This window comes from Quercus suber, unplaced genomic scaffold (genome assembly GCF_002906115.3).
Source record: "Quercus suber isolate HL8 unplaced genomic scaffold, Cork oak 2.0 scaffold_129, whole genome shotgun sequence".
Classification (NCBI taxonomy): Eukaryota; Viridiplantae; Streptophyta; class Magnoliopsida; order Fagales; family Fagaceae; genus Quercus; species Quercus suber.
The window spans coordinates 809,921-830,116 of NW_027069592.1; the positions used below are offsets into that span (position 1 = coordinate 809,921).

Below are 20,196 nucleotides of genomic sequence, written 5' to 3' on the forward strand. Positions count from 1 at the left end.
AACAACAACAATAACACAACAACAATAATAACATTAATACTACATATATAATAACTTTACAAACATGATAAGGATGGAATAATAGGGATGGAATGATACACATACATATGTTGTTTCATCGTCATGGTGTATCCACTTATTTGTGTTTGGATTAAAATGAACATCTTTGTAGACTTTTGCCAATTCAGGAACTTGACCGCCATTATTATTTGTCTAATTAATTAACATTCGAGTGTTAGTTATTTATAGTTATTAATCACAACATGTAATATACTAAGGTTTAAGAAAATGAAAAAACTTCTTATCAAAAAAAAAAAAAAAAAAAATGAAAAAACACGCACCTCCTCATCAACCCTACAGCAAGTGCCTTTGTCCCGCATCTATGTTTGCCTGAAGTTTTGCTTCTATTTTGAGAATTAATTCTTGATTTTTCCTAATAAAGAACATTCAAGATATTTATTAGATCATAAATAAAACAGTATACATTTACTTCATCTAAGTATTAATCTAATCATTTGACACATAATATAGTAAATATTGGATAATAATAATATACACATAAATAATTTACCAGCCAGTCCTTATTGGTCCATCTCCCTTCAATGAGTCTAGTCCATTGCCCAAGTGTGACATTCTTTGCTGGGTGGCTTTTTGCATATCTTCACCATGAGATTGTACATGCTTTTATAAGTTGATACAACTTGTTAAGCTGCTACTCATAATCTTCCACATTTTGTATTTACTGTTTTCGTTACTAAGTTGAAATCTCCTTCAAGGTCAAACTGTTCTTGTAAAATGAAGTATATATGTATTATAAAAATATTATTATATGAATTAATATACTTAGTGACAACAAAGACAAGTTAGACGTTATTAATATAAATTTACCGCATATTCTGAAGCACCACATCTCTAGTAGCAGCATCAACACTTTTCTAATTTTTTACGTTGTAACTGGACAAATTACTTCACACTTGTACGCCAATTTGATTGACAAGCTTGCACGCATTCTTCCCAACAGGAGCATCATACTCTGAGCTATACGTACTGGTAGTTTACCACTTTTTCAAAGTGCCCATACTCTATACCACGTGTTGTTCTACGGTATTTCTGCTAGTAGATCCTATTTAAAAATTATCAATGTTATAAAATTATACATTCTATGTACATTAAGTATAATCTCAATAGTAAAACAGGTGCAGTTGCAATTAAGTATGTTCTATGTAATTACCAGTCGTGCTAGTTAATGCGTCGGTAGCCTCCGCACTCGAAGAACTTTGGGCAGGAGGATTTGCTTCAAGAGGTGTTTTCGTAGATTGAATCGTAGATTAGACCACTGGGATAGATGCCTCACCTCGCGAGCGTGTAAGTCGTCCTGGTGCCATCTGTAACTAGAATCATACATATAATGGAACAACAAAGTCATTACAAATAATAGAACAACAAAGTTATTATCTATTGTACCCTATGGAACATCTATGTACCTTATGGATTAAAGAGTTTGATGATCAACATCATTCTCATCGTCACCAATAGGTAGTACATAATCATCATCTACTACAACACTAGCTCTACTTCTTTTTCCTTTTGCACATTGGACTGAGCAGAATCCTTTAGAGAAGTTGAGATGTGCTTCAATCCCAAAGCATCAATTATCTCTTGGTTTTGCCTCATTCTATCCAATCTTGCCATCTCATACCTCGGTATATTATGAGTGTATTTGGCCTTTTTAGTTGAGCATAAGTCTTGGAAGAAGTTGCCCAACTCAAACAATACAATACTAATGTCTTTATCTGCAAACCCTCGCAACCCAATTGGAAGAATTCGTTGTAGTAGCACATGACAATCGTGGCTTTTCAAACCAGATAATCTACCATTTTTTGCATTCACTGACCTTGATCTGTTGGCTGCATAACCATCCGAATACTTGACTGATTTCAAAAAGTCAACCATCCCTTTCATTGGGGCTTAATGAAGAGAAAGCTCGAGGCTTGTCATATGATCCATTAGGACGTTGTTTCAAATGCAACATGTGCCTGAAGTTCATATTTTGCAAGTCTATCTGAGCCTTGTCAGTGTCATTGTTTTTGCCCTCAATGCCCAACAAAGTACCATAAGTACTCTCACTAATGTTCTTCTCCACATGCATGACATCAATGTTGTGCTTAAGTTTCTTATTTTTCCAATATGGAAGCTTATATAAAATACTTGCCTTTGACCAATTTGGCTCCCCAATAAGTTGTTTCTTTTTGTTACTTGGATGCTTTCCTAAAATTATATTTGGCATTCTATCTAACTGCTCTTGTATCTTTCCCACTTCTAACTCTAAAGATCTCTTTCGTTTATTCGGTAAACCATTATGCATCCGACTATGTCTCCAACGATGTTCCATAGGTAAATAAACTCGATGGTTAATAAATCCAATTTTGCTTTCCAAAGCTTCTGAATATGGTTGATCATTACAAGTGTAACAAGAATGATAACCCTTTGTCCTCCATCCGGACACGTTACCAAATTCAGGATAGTCATGTATTGTTCACAACAAAGTTGCACGCATCTGAAAATGCTCTTTACTATAAGCATCATAAGTTTCTACACTTTCTTCCTATAACTCCTTCAACTCATCAACCAATGGTTTCAAGTAAATATCAATCTAATTTTCTGATTGATGGGGACCGGGAATAAGCAAGGACAACATAAAATATGGCTCCTTCATAACCAACCAAGGCAGTAGATTATAGGGGATAAGTATGACAGGCCACATACTATAGTTGTTATTCATATCCCCAAAAGGATTAAATCCATCTATAGCCAACCCCAACCTTACATTGCGAGGTTCGATGGCAAAATCAGGTTGTTGCAAATCAAACTCTTTCCACTCCTCACTATCAGTCGGATGCCTCATTATCCCATCATCCACACGTTTGTCTATATACCATCTCATATCCTTAGCTCTTCGGCCTGACATGTACAATCTCCTCAATCTTGGTGTCAACGAGAAGTAACGCAATACCTTGTGAGGAATCTTCTTACCTTGGGTACGTGTATCTTTGTACCTAGGCACCTCACACATCGGACATTTATCAAGGTTTACATTTTCCTTTCAAAATAGTGCACAATCATTTTTGCACGCATCTATATGCTCGTATGACATGCCCAAGTCACGTAATATCTTCTTTGTTTTATAAGTTGACCTTAGAACCAAGTTACCATTCGGTAAAACCTTTGTCAGCAATTCTAGCATCATATCAAGTCCCTTATTACTCAAGTTGGTCATTACCTTTACATTTAACATCTCAATAACAAACTTCAAGATACTATAATTAGTGCAACCCAGATACAACTCACGCTTTGCATCTTCCTCAAGTTTGTCAAAATGACGCACCTTCTCATCTTCGGTTGCATTTCTTGGTTCCCCTCTAATTCGGTCATCTACCAAGGCATCGATATCATCCATATGATCACCATCCGACATTTCATTATCATGAATGTTCTCGTTCAATACACGAGGTTCTCCATGATTATACCAATTAATGTAAGATTGCATAATTCCACAATGAAGCAAATGGATATGCATAGTTTGAAGAGATTGTCGATAGCAATTCACACAATGAATACACGGACATAGAATATTACCACTCAAGTCCATAACCGCTTTTGCGGAATTAATAAATGCATTGACCCCTTCAATATATGGATGACTTAATTTGCCATCGGGTGTCTTACCCATTGTCATCCAACTTTTATTCATGTTTGATTACAATTACAAGATGAATGTTACTTTAGTAAAATAAAGACAACTCATGCATAATGTATTCTAACATCTAAGTCTATAAGCTACTTAGATAAAATTCTATCCTATTCATGAATGCACAAGTTTATATTAACACTTAAATAAATATATATTACACACACAAATATACACTCCCAATATGAATTTAAGCCACCTTATAACACCATGCAAGCCACCCGCTTGCTCCAACACAACAACCCACCACAAAACAAATTTCCAACATCACAACTATAATGCTTACAAGTATTGAAATTGAATAATGGAACACAATTGCTACTAATCAACAAGTTTCATTCACATTTGCAAGAAATTAAAAACACTCCCATTATGAATTTAAGCCACCTTATAACACTATGCAAGCCACCCGCTTGCTCCAACACAATAACCCACCACAAAACAAATTTCCAACATCACAAGTATATATAAAGTTTTATAAGTTTTTAACTAGAATATACTTACTTTGCTCAAACTAAGTTTACAACTTTTAGAAAAAAATCCAAAGTTAACTTGTATTCTTCACCTTGTTCCTCACAATTTCTTCAATCACAAAAGAGAGAGCTAGAAATAAAAGAAAGATAACTTTTAGTGAACAGTTACGTAGACCCAATGATAAGCACAAAAAAATGAGTGAAGCTTTACCTACATGCAATACATAGATAAGTAAAGCTTTACCTCTTGATGGAGACAATGTAAAAAAAAAAAAAATTCAGTGAGTACAGCTCTCAAATTTTCAAACTCAAGAGGTCCTACAAAGAAAAGTAAGATAATTCTGATAAGGAAAGAAAAAAGAAGAGTAAAAAAAAAATAAATGCATAGATTCAACAGACAGGAAATATCATCATTGGAGAGCAAAGCCAAGTACAATACAATATCATTGTGTGGAAATATAGTCCCACCCAGGTCACTGAATTTCATATCAACACCTATGCTAAAGGGCCAATATACCATTTGAAAAGAGGCCATTCAGTCTTGGACTGAATGACCAGCAACCAGTACCAACAAAGCTGGCATCAAATTTCATATTAATTTGAATTGAACATGCTAAAGCAAGTAAATAACACAGCCAACATGCAATAGAACAATACTGTGCACAAGACTTTAAACTGGTTGCTTAATCACTTGATTTAAATTTCCCTAGTACTAGAGAGACAAACATTTTTTTCCCATACTCACAAACATTAGTAAGATAAGCATAACTAAAGAGAAACACAAAATTTTCCAATTTCAAAATACATCACCACCCGTATTCAACCTTAAATCACTTTACAAACTATTTTCCATATCAATGACTCCCAAAATAAAAAACAGAACAATCACCTACGCTATGATGCTATAAAAAAACACATTGGTACACGAACTCGAAGATTCCACAGTCTCACTTTGCAGCATTAAACTTGCACCTTAATTCCCAAAAGATCCCAGCTGAAAACTAACCAAAGAAATCAAATCACACAATAAGCACATTCAAAGACCCATTTCAAATCCTATTTCAGAATTGAGCACATTTAGCTATAAACAAACAATATGGTTAGGCAAACATAAATTTTGCACATTGGAAATGAAAATGCAAGCAATGAGTTTGAGATTATTGTGCTCAATTCAATTCCAAACCATATGGTTCAAAGACCCAAAAAACCCATTTCAGAACACACCCCTAAAAACCTCAAATCCAACAAATACCACTGTGAAGTGAAAGAAAAAAAAATGAATAAATAAAAAATAAAGGAGAAATAGTATGCAACAAAAAAAAAAAAACAAAAAAATTAACGCAAAAGGAAAAAAAAAAAAAAAAAAAAAAGAGACCTGAATCGGTGAAGGGAAGCTGAAGCAACGCTGGGTGCATCGCACAAGCGTCGCCGGAGCGTTGCGGTGCGTCGCTGAAGCATCGCCGATGCGTCGCGGTGCGTCGCTGAAGCGAAGCCGATGCGTCGCAGACGCTCGCAGAAGCGTCGCTAGTGCTCGCCGGATCACCGAAGCGTCGCTAGTGCTCGCCGGTGAGAAGCCGAAACGTCGCTAAGTGTGACGCTAAGTGCGACGCTGGGATCGTCGCCTTAGCGTCGCTGAGCCGATGCGTCGCTGTATCGGTGACGATGGCGAGCTCTGATTTTGATTCTAATTCGGCGAGCTCTGATTCGTGTTTAGAGTTTGAGGGGTTTGGGTATGTGTTTGAGGGAAAGGGAGAGAACCCAGGAAAAAAAAAAAAAGGCTTGGAGCTCATATAAGTATAAAGCCTTTAGTTACGAACTCTGATTCGTCACTATTGGCTGCCTTTAGCAACGAAATTTTTCGTCACTAAAAGTTTATTTCGTCACGATAGCTCAATTTTTTGGTGCAACAAATTTTCGTTGGCGCTTGAGTTCTATAAAGCTTTTAGTGACGAACTTGGATTCGTCACTAAAGCATACTTTTAGTGACAAATTCGAGTTCGTCGCTAAAAAATGTATTCATATGTTTTACACTTATATGTTTTTAGCAACGAAATCACATTTCATCACTAAAAGTATGATTTAGTGACGAAATATGATTTCATCGCTAAAAACATATAAGTGTAATACCTTTATTTTTTTAGTGATGACTACTTTTCGTCACTAATACTTACTTATAGCGATGAACGTATTTTCGTCACTAAAATTATCCACAACAATACCTATAGTGACGAAATATTTCGTCACTAAAAATTTCAACTTTTAGCGACAAAAGATTTCGTCACTATAGATTAATTAAGTTGGCGCCAAAGTTTCCCTCCTTGGTGCTTATTTTTCAGATCACAATAGTGACGAAATTTATTTTTCGTCGCTAAATGTAATAATTTTTTTTCATTATTAGTGACGAAATTCATATTTCGTCACTAAAGCTGTATTTTTAGTGACAAAAAATATTTCCTCACTAAATTTCGTCACTAAAAATACATTTTGTTATAGTGTAACCTTCAATAGTAAATGAATAAACAAACACTATGGGTTTCATTATAACCAGTAATGGAGAAAGCTTAGTACGAGATGAAGGGAGAGAGAGAGAGATTCCAGCTAGTGCAGCAAGATCATTATGATGCTAGGATATGCTCGTGGGTATAGTATATGTATTGAGTAGTGAGAATCATTTTGAGTAGTATGAGTAATGAGAGAGAGAGAGAGAGAGTATTTAGTAGAGCTGCTAGGACTTTCTGCTGCGGATGGATAAGAGCTTATAAGTAGAGGTGTGAGAGGTATTTGTGAGCTAGAGGCTGAAGAGCTTAGTTTCTAAGTTTGAAACTAAGAACTCAGAGGCTCAGAACCTCGCTAAGAGCTTTAAGAAAATTAGAGAAAGAGGAAAATAGAGAAGTTTATGAAAGAGTTCTTCTCTATTGGTGTGTGTTGAAGTGTTGGTGGAGAGCTCTATTTATAGTTAGGTTTGAGGGGGTAATCAACAAATAATCTTTGCCAAATTAGTCTCAATCTTCAGAAAATTCTTGGAAAATCGTTCCTAGGATTTGGCCAAGAGTGATAAATTTAGCTTTAGAATGTTCATACCGTTTTGGCTAATAGCAGCTAGAGTTCTGACTTAGTATTAAATGATGATTGTCTTCAGTCAATGGGATTAGAGCATGTATTAGGCTAATGATCTTGGTTGTTTGTTGCTAGAATTAGAGCTTCCCAAGGCAGATTATGTCACCCCAAGCCAGGTGTCAATCTTAAAGCCCTCTGTTGGAAATCCCCTTAATGCCTTCCAAACCACATTTCTTTAAGTTTCCCCATTTGGGTTCATTTGCTTAGTTCATGAACCAGGAAGTACACATTTTTGGCATAATAAAGAGCTATTTTCAAGCTATTCCAAAAGCTTCCATGGCTGTTCATGGCTACCCCATAATTCATTGACTGATTGTGTTGGAGAAGAGAGAGATAATGGCAAGCTGTAGCTTCACAGCTTTGTGTCTTGCCAGCATAATTTTATGTCACATCAGTAATCATGAAAATCAGCTTGCCAAAGAATGGTGTAAGCTCAGCTAGACATGTGTCCTCTTTTGCTTTGATTTGACAAGTTAAAAATGATGGTAATGGGCCCTAACTATCAGCTTAGCTGTGTTGAAACTTGATTGGTGGTTAGTCTAATCATTTTAGTTGCTCAAGTGATCCTTGGTTGCTGGGATTAGCACATGGGCTAGGCTGTCTTGGTTGGGCCTTGTTGTTGGGCTTCTTTGGGCTTGTTCATCTCTACAAAATGAATAGTTTTGTCATGAGTGACATACATGGGCTTTCATAGCTAGAGTTTCTTATGGAAAAATAAGTATAGTTCCATAATTTTTGTAGAAGAAGTAGTTCTAAAAGATGAGTAATGTATCATAAGTAGTTTATGCTTCCCATAAGTTAGGGACTTTAGTACATGAAAATATGTTTTTGTGAAGGAATAGTTTTGGGCTTTGAGCATAATGTAATTGTTTTTGCCAAATGGTTTTTGGGCTTTAATAGAATAGTTGTTTGCCCAATAGTTTTGGGTTTTTTTTTTTATTTATTTTTTATTTTTTTATTTTTATAAAAGATGCCAAAATAATATTGGGCTTTTGTGAATAGTTGGGCTTTTGTAAGTAGTTGCCAAAATAATATTGGGCTTTTGTAAATAGTTGCCAAGTTAACATTGGGCTTTAATAAATAGTTGCCAAAATAATATTGGGCTTTTATAAATAGGTGCCAAAATAGTATTTGAGTTTTTATAAATATGTATCAAAATATTATTTGGGATTTATAAACAGGTGCCAAAATATTATTTGGGCTTTTTGAGATTTTGTGAAAATACTACTGTGTAGCAATGGACTTAGTAAGAGTGCTGTGTAGCAACGGGCTCTTAGAGGTGCCATATAGCAACGGGCTTTTAGAGGTACCGTGTAGCAACGGGTTTTAGGGTGCTATATAGTAACGGGCTTTTAGAGGTGTCGTGTAGCAATGAGCTTTTAGAGGTGCTATATAACAACGGGCCTTAAGGTACAGTGTAGTAATGAGCTTTAGGGTGTCGTGTAGCAACGGACTTTAGGGTGCCGAGTAGCAACTGACTTTAAGGTGTTGTGTAGCAATGGACTTTGTAAGAGGGTTTTGTTGGGCTTTTTGGATTTTACCCACAAGGTAAATGAGTTTGGGCCTTTTGTGGAGACAGTATAATTTTGTGGCCCAATTTTGGTAATGGTATGATAAGTATTTGTGTGTAAACCCAAGTTGGATAATACGTGAGATATAATGGGTAATATTTGTGAGAGGGCCCAAGGTAATTTATAGGGCTTACATGGGAAATATTTGTGGGAGCCCAAGTTGGGTAATAATATGGAGAATATTTGGGTAATATGTGGGAAGTATGTAGGAAATATTTGTGTGGGTCCAAAATAGTTTATGGGCTTGTATGAGTATTTTAGTGATTGGGCTAATGAGATTAGGACCCGAAAATTTGTACCTCAACACATACCTATCACAAACTGTTGTTACAGTCCAGAGTTTCTTTTCCATGAATTTGGTGAGATCATAGGAAAACAAACCAAATTTCTCATGGATATATATTCACTTTATAATCTATCAAATAAATAAAAGAATTATATTAAAGATGAGAATTGGAGGAGAGGAAAAGAAACAACAAAACTAACACCGCCCACTCCTCTTTTATTCAAACATGAACCACAAAAAATTAATTAACCTCCATTCTTGCATAGTAAATGTCGAATATGGTGGAAATTAAACAAACACCAGAACTACAACTTTTCATGCAAATTGAAAAATAAGGACTCTTAAATAGAAAAGCTACTAGCTTATCACAACACAATGACTCCAACTTGACCATCCGGATTTGAGAGATAAGAAGTTGCTACAACGATTTTACGTTTAGGGTTTGTGGAGCATATATATATATATATATATTTTTTTTTTTTTGGGATAAAAAATCCATACATATTCCATGGTAGTTTTTGTATTTGTACGACTTTCACATCTTTAGGACTCTTGAGCCACATCTCAACATTGCCATTCCACAATTTATTTTTTATTTTTTATTTTTCTATAAAGAAGGGTCTACGTTTGAGCTGTGAGAAAAAAAGAAAAAAAAGAAAAGAAAGAAATAGATAGGGGCAGCATGAAGAGAGGAGTGATTGTGTGAAGGAAGACTAGAGTGAGAGAGAAAAAAAAATCAGAATTTTTTTTTTTAAAAATAATGCTAACGTGAAAATTTGTGGAGCTTAGCAAAAAGTAGGAGGCTTCGGTTTTATAATAATAATAATAATAAATTTTATAATTTATCATCAATAAAAATGTTTATGCACCACTTTTGTAAGGAGAAAAGAAAAGAAAAAGAGTTTTGCCCCATTGGCAATAGACGTGCCTGCATTATTAATCAGTTATTGATAAATCATAGTTGGGTTGGGGGATTAATTGAATTATAAGTTTGGGCACACCTACACTAATAAGTACTATCATAATATTTATAATATAGTTTAAAAAAATTATAGTTGTTCGATGGATTAAATAATTTTGAAGAGTCTTAGACGACAAGTTTGATAGTCAGCATGCTCGATTAAGGCGTTCAAGAATTACGGGTTCAATCTTATAAATAAATTTTATTTATTTATTTTTAAATTATGGATTCAATATTGTTAGGATTTTTCTTTTATTTTGAGAAGAAAAACCTCAAACTTTCATTAAAAAAACTTATTAGTCATGATTGGCAATAAGAACATCATGAGGGTGTGAAGGAATATCTTTCATACATACTGATAAACTTCTAACATTTTTTGGATGTTTAACTAGGTTGGCTATGAGCTACGTAGTTGTCTAATTTATGTATATGAGAAAAATAAATATTATTGAGGGCATCTATAGTGGACTAAACAGAAGTAAGAAGGTGAGTAAAGGAGGCAAATGACTCATCTTCACTTTTAAAGGCTTTGATCATGATTATCACCTGAGAATCTCCTTCCATGGATAATCTCACTTTTAAAGGCTTGATAGAAATACCTATTGTTTTAGACTTTTAGCCTACTCACCTTTTAATCCCAAAACTGAATATTTGAGATATTGAAACCAAGAATCCATATCCAATGAGTTTCACTGCATTCAAACCTTCAGGATCTATTTTTAGTGCTAGAGGCTCAAGCTCTATGTAAATAAAGATTTCATGGAGGAAATCACTACATAATAAATCCAGAGGTTCCGGGATTATTGTGATAGGAAAGCAAGCAATATGTTTGCAGAGAAGTTTTCCTTTGGTTTTCCATTTTGTAGCAAAATCACCATGCCATATTCTTTAGTGCTTAACTTGATTGGTGTAAGGACCAAATAAACTGGCTTGGCCCAAGCCCACTTAGAGCAGCAAGTTGTATATTTTAATCTTGGCCCAAATTAATACAATTTGTAAGAGAGGGAAATGATCGACAAGAGAGGGCTTTCCGAGGATAAAAATAAAGAAGAAAAGGCTAATGTTATAGAATAGATGAGCAAATGTCTCTCCACAAGCCTGCCCGAGGAGGCAAATGTTATACAGAAGGTTGCACTGTTCACTCTCTTCTCTCAATGTTCTTCTTGTTTCTTTTTCTTCTCCCTTGATACTTGTGTCTGGATCTTTTTCTATGAAAACCATCTTTTTCTTCTCTCAATGTTCAGGTCACTTCCTCTGTTTAGGTCACTTCCTCATCAACGCGGCTGATAAAGCTGTTGTCCATCATTTAATGCGGAGGCAATAGGCTACTTCTCTCTGGAACCTTCCCCTACTCCTTATGATTGTTGTATCTCAGCCAATCCTTCCCACCTGAAGCTCCTAAAAGCCTTTTGCCTCTTCATCTCCCTTTCTTGGGTGAACTCCCTCCTCGGGTGTGTGATGCCCCCAATGCCAACCCTAAAGCCCAACAATCCCTTCTTCGGTCCTCGGGCCCCCACAATTGGTATATTGCTTATTTTCAAATTGTCACGATTAATCATTAATTTGTTATTTTTACAAGTTTAATTAGATAGGGGTCTTAAGCTTATATTTTTTTTTTCTTCTAAATATTATCTTAATTAAGTACTTAAATCAAGGTGTGATATTGCAAACATAATTGAATGTAATTCGCAAATGACTATAATTAATAGAAACTAAATGCGTAATTGAATTAAATCGATAAAAAAATAATAAAGTATAAAACTAAATCAAGCAAAACACTAAAATACTGCAAATAAACCTACTTGCCAAAACAACTAAAATTAAGATAATTTTAAACTAATAGATGAGATTGCAAAGATAAAGTTGGATGTCTTTTTCTTATTTCAATGACCAAAATGCCCCAAACATTTAAAATGATTATAATATACACCTTGACATTGCTAAAATGAGCAAAATACCCTAAAATCCTCTAGAATGAGCAAAACAACTTGAAAACAACCAAAATACCCCAAAAAATCCAAAAAATAGAGTGAATTTTGGCTTAGTTTAGGGTTATTTTGGTCATTTTTAAAGCTTTCGAGGGTATTTTGCTTTATGTTTTTTGTAATATACCATGAAGATCATGCCAAAATCATAAAACATGTTAAATGCTTTTCATGCGAAATATGGCCACATTTTTATGAGGATTTTTCATATACACATAATTTTTTAAATATAATTTTTTAAAAAAAAAACTTGTAAATTTTTAATAGCGTCGTTTCTATCAAATACCTCAATTTATAGTGAGGAGTTCTCTTATTCTAAATTTTAATTGAATAACATTTATATTTTGATAATGTTTTTATTTAAAAATCTAATTTTCTTGCCTTTTGAGATGCAAGATTACTATAACTTATGTTTTTGTGTTCAACTTCTGCTAAGATTTTATTTTCAGCTGGTAATATCACCAATTCACTTAATCTTCTTTGTGACATATTCTATTTTAAATATGATTTTATTAACTTTAATTTTTAAATAACTTTTTTCTGCAAAACTGTATAATGTGTTGTTAGTTATAATTTACAAGCATTAATTAGAAAGAGCAAGATATTGTTAGTTAATATTTCTCCATAATTGCATTAAAAAAATCTGGATAGGATATTGTTACATAACTTATATGCTAATTAGATTATTTTCATTTATTTTCATATTTAAAATTTTAATTCTAAAAATAAATCTAAATAATCAATATTATTATAAGAATTTGAATTTGGTAAGGATGAGATTTAAATTAGTATTTTATTTAAAATTTAATACATCTTACCACACCTAATAACATTTCAATAAATTTTCAATTTGATTGGATTTATATATGAGTATTAGAATTAATTGGGTATAGTTGTGCTTATTTTTAAATTTATGATAAGATAATATAACATATTGGAATTGGAGGGATAAAACATGAGTTTTACATCACGTACTTCAGATATTGAATAATAAAATTTTCGAAAAAAAAAACTATTAATTCTAATTTTAATTTTAATAAAGAGAGAAAGAAAGATTAAAATTTTAGTGAGATTGAAAATTTTTAAAAATAATTTTTATTCATTACAATTTATGACTTTAATTAAAATTACTCTTTTTTTTATTATTATATTTTATTTTAGCGTGCCAACTTTTCCATTTAGGGCCTTATGCCTTTGCCTAAATGGCCTAATTGACCCACCCGTGATAGAATTCTAAATCCTTTATTATTTCTTTGATATTTCGGTTCCCTATTCCATCTATAATTCATACTAAGGCTTCTACCCAAATATAAAAAGAGACTTCAACCCCAAGTTTCTAAAAGATAGTTTCTTACTTGAAAAGATAGACTCTCTCGCGATCTCTCTCAAACACACATACACAAACATGGCCGATTCCGCTTCTGGGTCAGGGTGTAGCTGTTTTCGGCTTTTTGACTTCAGACAGAAGCAAAGCAACGACAATGAAAGCAAACATCTTTTGCAGCAAAAAGGAGAACACAATAAGCAAGTTACTGGAGTATTGGCCAGGCTGAAGTGGAATACTTTTATGAAAAAGTTCAGCCGATTCGGATTTAACAAGAACAAGAAAGAGAAGAATAGGTTTCAATATGATCCGCGGAGTTACGCGCTTAATTTTGATGATCGTTTTGATAACGACGAAGACGCTTTGGTTATTAGTTTTACGTCGAGGTTTGCTGCTCCTATGCGTGATCATGAAGAACAACGGAGAACCGAGTCAGGGAAGTGATAGATTTTGTATGGAAAATTATACGGATTCTTTCTGGGTACCTTGGATAATTCCTTGTTCATTACGACAATGAAGCACATTCTTTTGCCGCAAAAAGAGAACACAGAGAGGCATGGTGGCTGAATATACTGAATCAGTTTACAGAAGTTTCGGCTGGCCGGCGCATTTGGAGGACTTTTGTGAGAAAAAGTTCAGCGGACTTGTATCAGTGGTTTTGATAGTGAGGAAGATGCTTTGGTTCTTGATTTTACGGCATTGAGATTTATATCTGATAAAATTCCTTGTTTATAATGATATTTTTATTTGGGTTAGTTCAATGTATTTATTGTATGCGACAATTTGATAGAAAACTTTAAGGAAATTATATTTTTGATATCTATAAATATATTTTGATCAAAAGATTTATATATGGATAAATTTCATAAATGGTTTCTATTCTTTACACTATATGTTGGTTTTTATCCTTTCAGTGCCATGTCAAACTCAACAAAATTTACTTGCAACTTCAACAGTCAACTCATATTTAAAATAAAATAAAATTTCTTTTAAAAAAACTCAAAATTTGAAGAGATGGGAAAGTGTTGTTTTGTTACATAGCAGGTTTTCCTTTTCTTTACGAGTTCCTTTAATTATAGATGACATCAACATGGATCCATTAGTTTTGTAAGAATTCCAAGCTCCCTTGAGCACTAGCATCATGTGTGCCAAATGTCAAATATTTGACATTTAGCACACCAAACATGAAAAAACATCAAATGTTTCAAATTTTAAAACTTTTAGTATAGGTGAACAATATCGTTCTAAATTTGGAACGGTACTAATTACAAATAGTAAATTTTTATTTTTTATTTTTTATTATACTTTCTCTCCTCTTTGACCTATTGTTCACAATTTGTAAAATTTTTATTGTTTTGAATTAGGATGAGTTTATGTAAATATTATTTTAATGTATGAAATTGAATAATAGAATATGTGATATTTGGTGTATTGTAAAATGACGTACTAAAATAATAAAATAGACTTTTTGATGTGTTAAAATAACATACTTTTGCAACAGCTGATGCTGATGCTCTTACTTTTAATGAATCCAAACCGATATAGAATCACTCCTTTTTGCCCTCCAATCCACTGCTCCCGATTCTCTTCCCATGGCTGCTTGCTTCCCTTTTGCCTTTAGTGAGCTTGGTTCACCTTGTGAGAGAAGAATTGACCGACCGCTTTGAACTTGATGCTTGTTTCAAATACAAGCTTTGGCTGAGTTCTCTTTGAATTGTTTCAGCTCTCAACATGGAAATTTCAGCAACTCTGCCATGCATTTTACCGTTGGATTTTTGTTGAACTCACTTCTTTGCTTCTCATGTGTTAACACAGCCTCTCACTTGGGGCTGTGTGTGGCTTTGAGCCAGGCCTCATGGGCTGGGCTTGTCTCTCTTCTTTCTTATTTTCTTTCCCTCTGTGGCCTAATTAGTTTTATAACCAAGATCCGAACCAAACCAAATTCTTGTGGCTTGCTTTGACCATTGGTGTGGAATGTAGGCTTGGGTAATTTGTTGTCCCAAAAAATACCTATAACAGAGTTTGAGTCAAGTTTGATATACTGCGTGTCCTCGACTAGGTGTTCAAGGATTGAGATTTGAGGGTTCAGTATTGTTAGGCTTAAAAATTTTCCCCCTAGGAATATCGCTCGAGCTAGAAATTGTGTTTTTAAGGGTGTGTTCAAATAAACTATTGCAAAATAATGTTTTGGGTTTAAAATTGGTTGTAAAAAATTTATAAATGTTACTATTCAAACGGAGTTTTGGTTTTAAAAACACGTTTTTAAGCTCCAAAATACTTAACCAAATGGACCATAATTCTGTTATGAAGATTTGCTCTGTGTTTTGGCCTTGCACAAATAGAAGTATAATTTCATATAGGCAGAGCTAGGGATAGAGCCACCATTGGACTAGGGGGCAATGCCCCCCGCCCCCCCCCCCCCCCAAAAAAACTAATTTTTTAAATATTATTATATATATGTGTGGTACTAATTTTAGCAAATTTTTTCTATAAAATTACATTTTTTTTCCTTAAAACTTTTTACCACATTTTTACAAACTGTTCTAGTAGCAAATTCTTATTGGTTTGCATATGAGCCCACCCCTCACATCATTTTTTTACTTATCAATAACCACTTATCACATCAGTAATTTATAAAAATCTTGTACTCTAGTATTTTCTCATTTAGTGACCATAAAAAAAAATTTATAGAACTAAAATCTAAAAAAAAAATATATATATATATATACAAGCCCAAAAAAATAGCTCAACTACAAAAATTACCAATAATAAAACTAAAAAAAAAAAAAAAAAAAAAGCTCAATTAACCAATTTTATCCAAAATAAACTACCCTGCCTTTTAAAAAAAATTCTAAAAAAAAATAATTTTGTTCTTACCATACACAAAAAATGAAAAGAAAAAAAATCTTAGTAGTTAAATAGTAGTAGAATTAAATGTTGAAATTATCACAAACAGCCAACAGTAAAGCCGTCTCCCCTAACTCAAAGTTTTGGCTCTGTTCCTAGGCATAACTTTGTTTTTCTGATGCTTTAAAGAGGCAAGATTGGGTTTTTTGAGTCTTCCTAGTCACATTTGTACAAGTTCATTCACAAAAAGAGCATGGTGTTAATCCTTTTTTTGGCAGAGAGGGATTTTGTGTTAATGTGATATAAGCTTTGCTCCACCATTTTTCGTGCAGCAATAATAGAGTTTGGCTCTGTTACTCCTGAGCCGTATTTTGAAAAGTGGAGAGAGCATTCTTGATTAAGCGCCCAGCCGAATGTTAAGTGCAAACTACAAACAAGTAAAGCATTCAACCAATAGACTTTTCTCATACAGCCAAGAGAACATTTTTTTTAAGCATCCTAACCTTTCTCTCTCCAGATTTTGTTCTTAATCTCATGCCTTATTTTGCATCCCCATGGTAAAACAAGGATCATTAAAGAACCCATACCAAGTGCTTGATAGTAATGCCCAGTATTTAGTCCACTCATCTTTCAATCCCAATGTGAGTATTTGGAGATTGAAACCACAGTCCAAATCTAGTAGGTTTCACTGCAGTCAATTCTTCGGGGGAGATTTCTTGGAGTTATTGGAAGAGATCATTTAATAAGGATAAAAATTCTAAAGGTTCTGTGATAGCTGCGGTAGGAAATTTCTGCGGCAAGAAGACAAGCCAAACTTTGCAAAGAAGTTTTTATTTGATTTTCAACTTTGTTAGTGACGGACTTAGGATTTCAAGTTAGGAGAGCAAAGTATCAGTAAAATAAAAATTATGAAATTTCAAATAAGCATCGATTTAATATTAACTAGCCTTATTACACGCGTTTCGCACATGTGATGAGACTTTTTATTTTTTGGGTTTACACGAAGGTGGGAAAAAAAAATTTATTGATAAAAAAAAAATGGTACGTTTGTGGAAAAAAAAACATTTTTATTTTATTTTTTTCAAAAGAAAAAATTATATTAGTACTTGACAATTAACGTGAGAAAGAAATGTGGCGATGGAAGAAAAAACTGTTTTTTTATATATTTAATTTAGCTAAAAATTAGGAGTTTTTAAATTACTAATTTTATATGTATAATCCTATGATTTAAGTCTTAGAAACAGATGAATTTAAGGATATTTTGTGTATTTAAATTGAGGATCCCAAATAGAGGAAACCCTTTAAATAATAGTATAGATAAACTATCAATAAAGACAAATATACAAAATCATTATTTCATAATACATTATAACGCAATCATTTACTAACAAAGACAAAGACATGAGACGCCATTGTTTCTTACTACATTAGAGCATTTGCATAAGTTCATTCAAAAATTTGTGCCTATTTTAGCATAATAACGCTTAATAGTCTACTTTAATTTTATTTTATCTATATAGTTTCTATAAGGACACAATTTGCGGCCCAAGCCCAAAGAAGAATTGGGTGATGGCCCAATGATCCTAATACAATAAATTTGTAGAGAATGAGTTAAATAGTTAGGTCTTAATGAAGTTAATAATGGCTAGTATGGATTTAGAAGATGATTAAGCAAGAACAGGACCCATTGGATTGAATAAATTCACTGTCCGAGGAGATAATTCGGAGCATAAATCAATATAACTGTTTACAAGTACAACTTTGATTACTACGGTATTTCTTTCTTCTTTTTCTTTATTCGATCTCCATCTCGTGGAAGGTCTCTCACATTATATAGTTCCTCTCAAGCCATCTTGATCCTACACTTGTTAATCATCAAAACTTTCACTTGAATACCCGTCCCATCAGACGCCCTGTTTAGCTTTCTGTGAATAGTAGTAGCTGAGACTGCACTGTTTAGGAGCCTTCTCCACATAAATGTGATCAGAAAAGTAGTTGCAATGCATTTAATGTGGTGGTAAAAGCTTTTCCTTTAGATATTTCTGAGATCTTATCACTCTAATACATGCATGAAGCTTATTTTTATCATGTAAACCTCCTGATAGGTCGCCTAGGTTGTTGGACTATAGATTCAAACTGTATTTGTCGTGTCTGAGGAGGAATTATTTCTCGAATCGTTCTCCATCCGTTCCTTCTTTGTGAGACTTTAAACTTGGGGTCTTTCTCAATCACTTACCCCTCCTCGGACACACCCACGTTCCCAGATAAGGCCCAAGGCCCAATATACAAATTTGGGCCTTTATCCCTGCACTTTCTTTTCAAAATAGCTTATATCAAATTATTTATTTTATACTACATTTCATCATAGTACTATTTCCTTATTGATTTTTTTATTATTATCTCAAATCATTACTCTCTTCATCAACCAAAAATCATTGCTCTCAATTCAAATAATTTCTAGAACATTCATTTGCATAGCTACAATAATTGTGTAAATTTTCTTAATTAATCTCAAAATACACTCACATCAGTCTATATATCATTGTACAAAAACATATTTGTACTATAGTAATTGTGTAAATTTGCAAAAATACATTTGTGTTAAAGTAATTGTGTAAATTTACATAGTTAAAGTAGCACAAATGTATTTTTGCACAATAATAAACAGATTGATGTAAGTGTATATTGAGGTTGCCAAATACTATTACAATAAAATCAATATAAAATTGTAAGATAAGGACCTAAATTTTTTGAAATAAGGAGTTCAAATATAAAATTGTAATATATATATATATATATATTTTTCCCCCTTGAGACTAGGGGGGGCCCGAGCCCCCTTGGTCCCCACCTAGTTCCATCCCGTTTGTAATCAAATCACTATCTTATATTCTTTACTGCTTTATTTGATTTGGTATGTTTATATTAATAAGTTGGGTTAATGTCTAAGAGTAAAACTTAAATAAAGTAACAAGTCAAAAAAACAAAGTTTCATTTTTGACTTCAAGTTATTTATCTTGCATTTTCTCTCTAGGATTCTTTCTTATGGCCATTGAGAAAACTATTTGGAAAATTATTGCTTTGATTTGGCTTTTTGAAGATTGGTCTATGTCCCCCACAAAAGCTTTAAAAGACTAAATTTTATTGAAAAAAATTTCAGGAAAAGAAAGTTGTAAAGAGAGAAAGGCTGGTTAAGCCATAAGGAGAAGGAGAGGATTGCGGAGAAAAAGACCGAAAAAGTATTATTAAAAAAAGCACTTGAAAAGTAGAGTTTATTGATGCCCTTTAAGAGATGAGTAATTCTACGAAAAAAATTGGCCACATTTTTTATAACAGTTGAAATAGTAAGTTTTTATTAGTTCTCATTTTGGTTTATCACTAACATCACTTTTTTTTATCTACCACTAACAATCCGTCATATCAATTAAGCAAGTCAATAGAAGGAAAAAATAATTAGCTATTGTATTTAACTAGTAAGTTACTCGTGCGATACACAGATAATTTTATAATGTTTTATATGACATAATTTTGGAAAATGTTGTACATATATTATAGCATAATTGTTAAAAAAACTTTGTTAGTAATAGATTCATCATAAGAAGCAACAATTATAAATTGTATATACATAACCATTATAATTATTCAGTTCAAGGAATGAGGGAAATTTTTTTTTTTGAAGGAATATTGTAGAATTATAGTTGATACAGAATGTGTTTCTCACTTTCTCCTTATTTCTAAAGCAAAATACACATCTCAAACACTCACAATCAATCAAAACCTTTACAAAATCCATAAGTCCACAACATCTAACCTTAACCTCAAAATTGTAATTGCCTTGTCACTTAATAGATATAAAATGCAAGCCCACTTCCTTGGTTGCAGTCAAC

General features: G+C 33.2%; 1 protein-coding gene across 1 annotated transcript; it reads left to right on the forward strand.

Annotated features, from left to right (window-relative positions):
- Window positions 1-13,546: 13,546 nt before the first annotated feature.
- LOC136068684 (uncharacterized) lies at window positions 13,547-13,909 on the forward strand. Its single transcript, XM_065776142.1, has one exon. The coding sequence runs from the start codon at window positions 13,547-13,549 to the stop codon at window positions 13,907-13,909; it is 363 nt and encodes a 120-aa protein (XP_065632214.1).
- The last annotated feature ends 6,287 nt before the right edge of the window (window positions 13,910-20,196 follow it).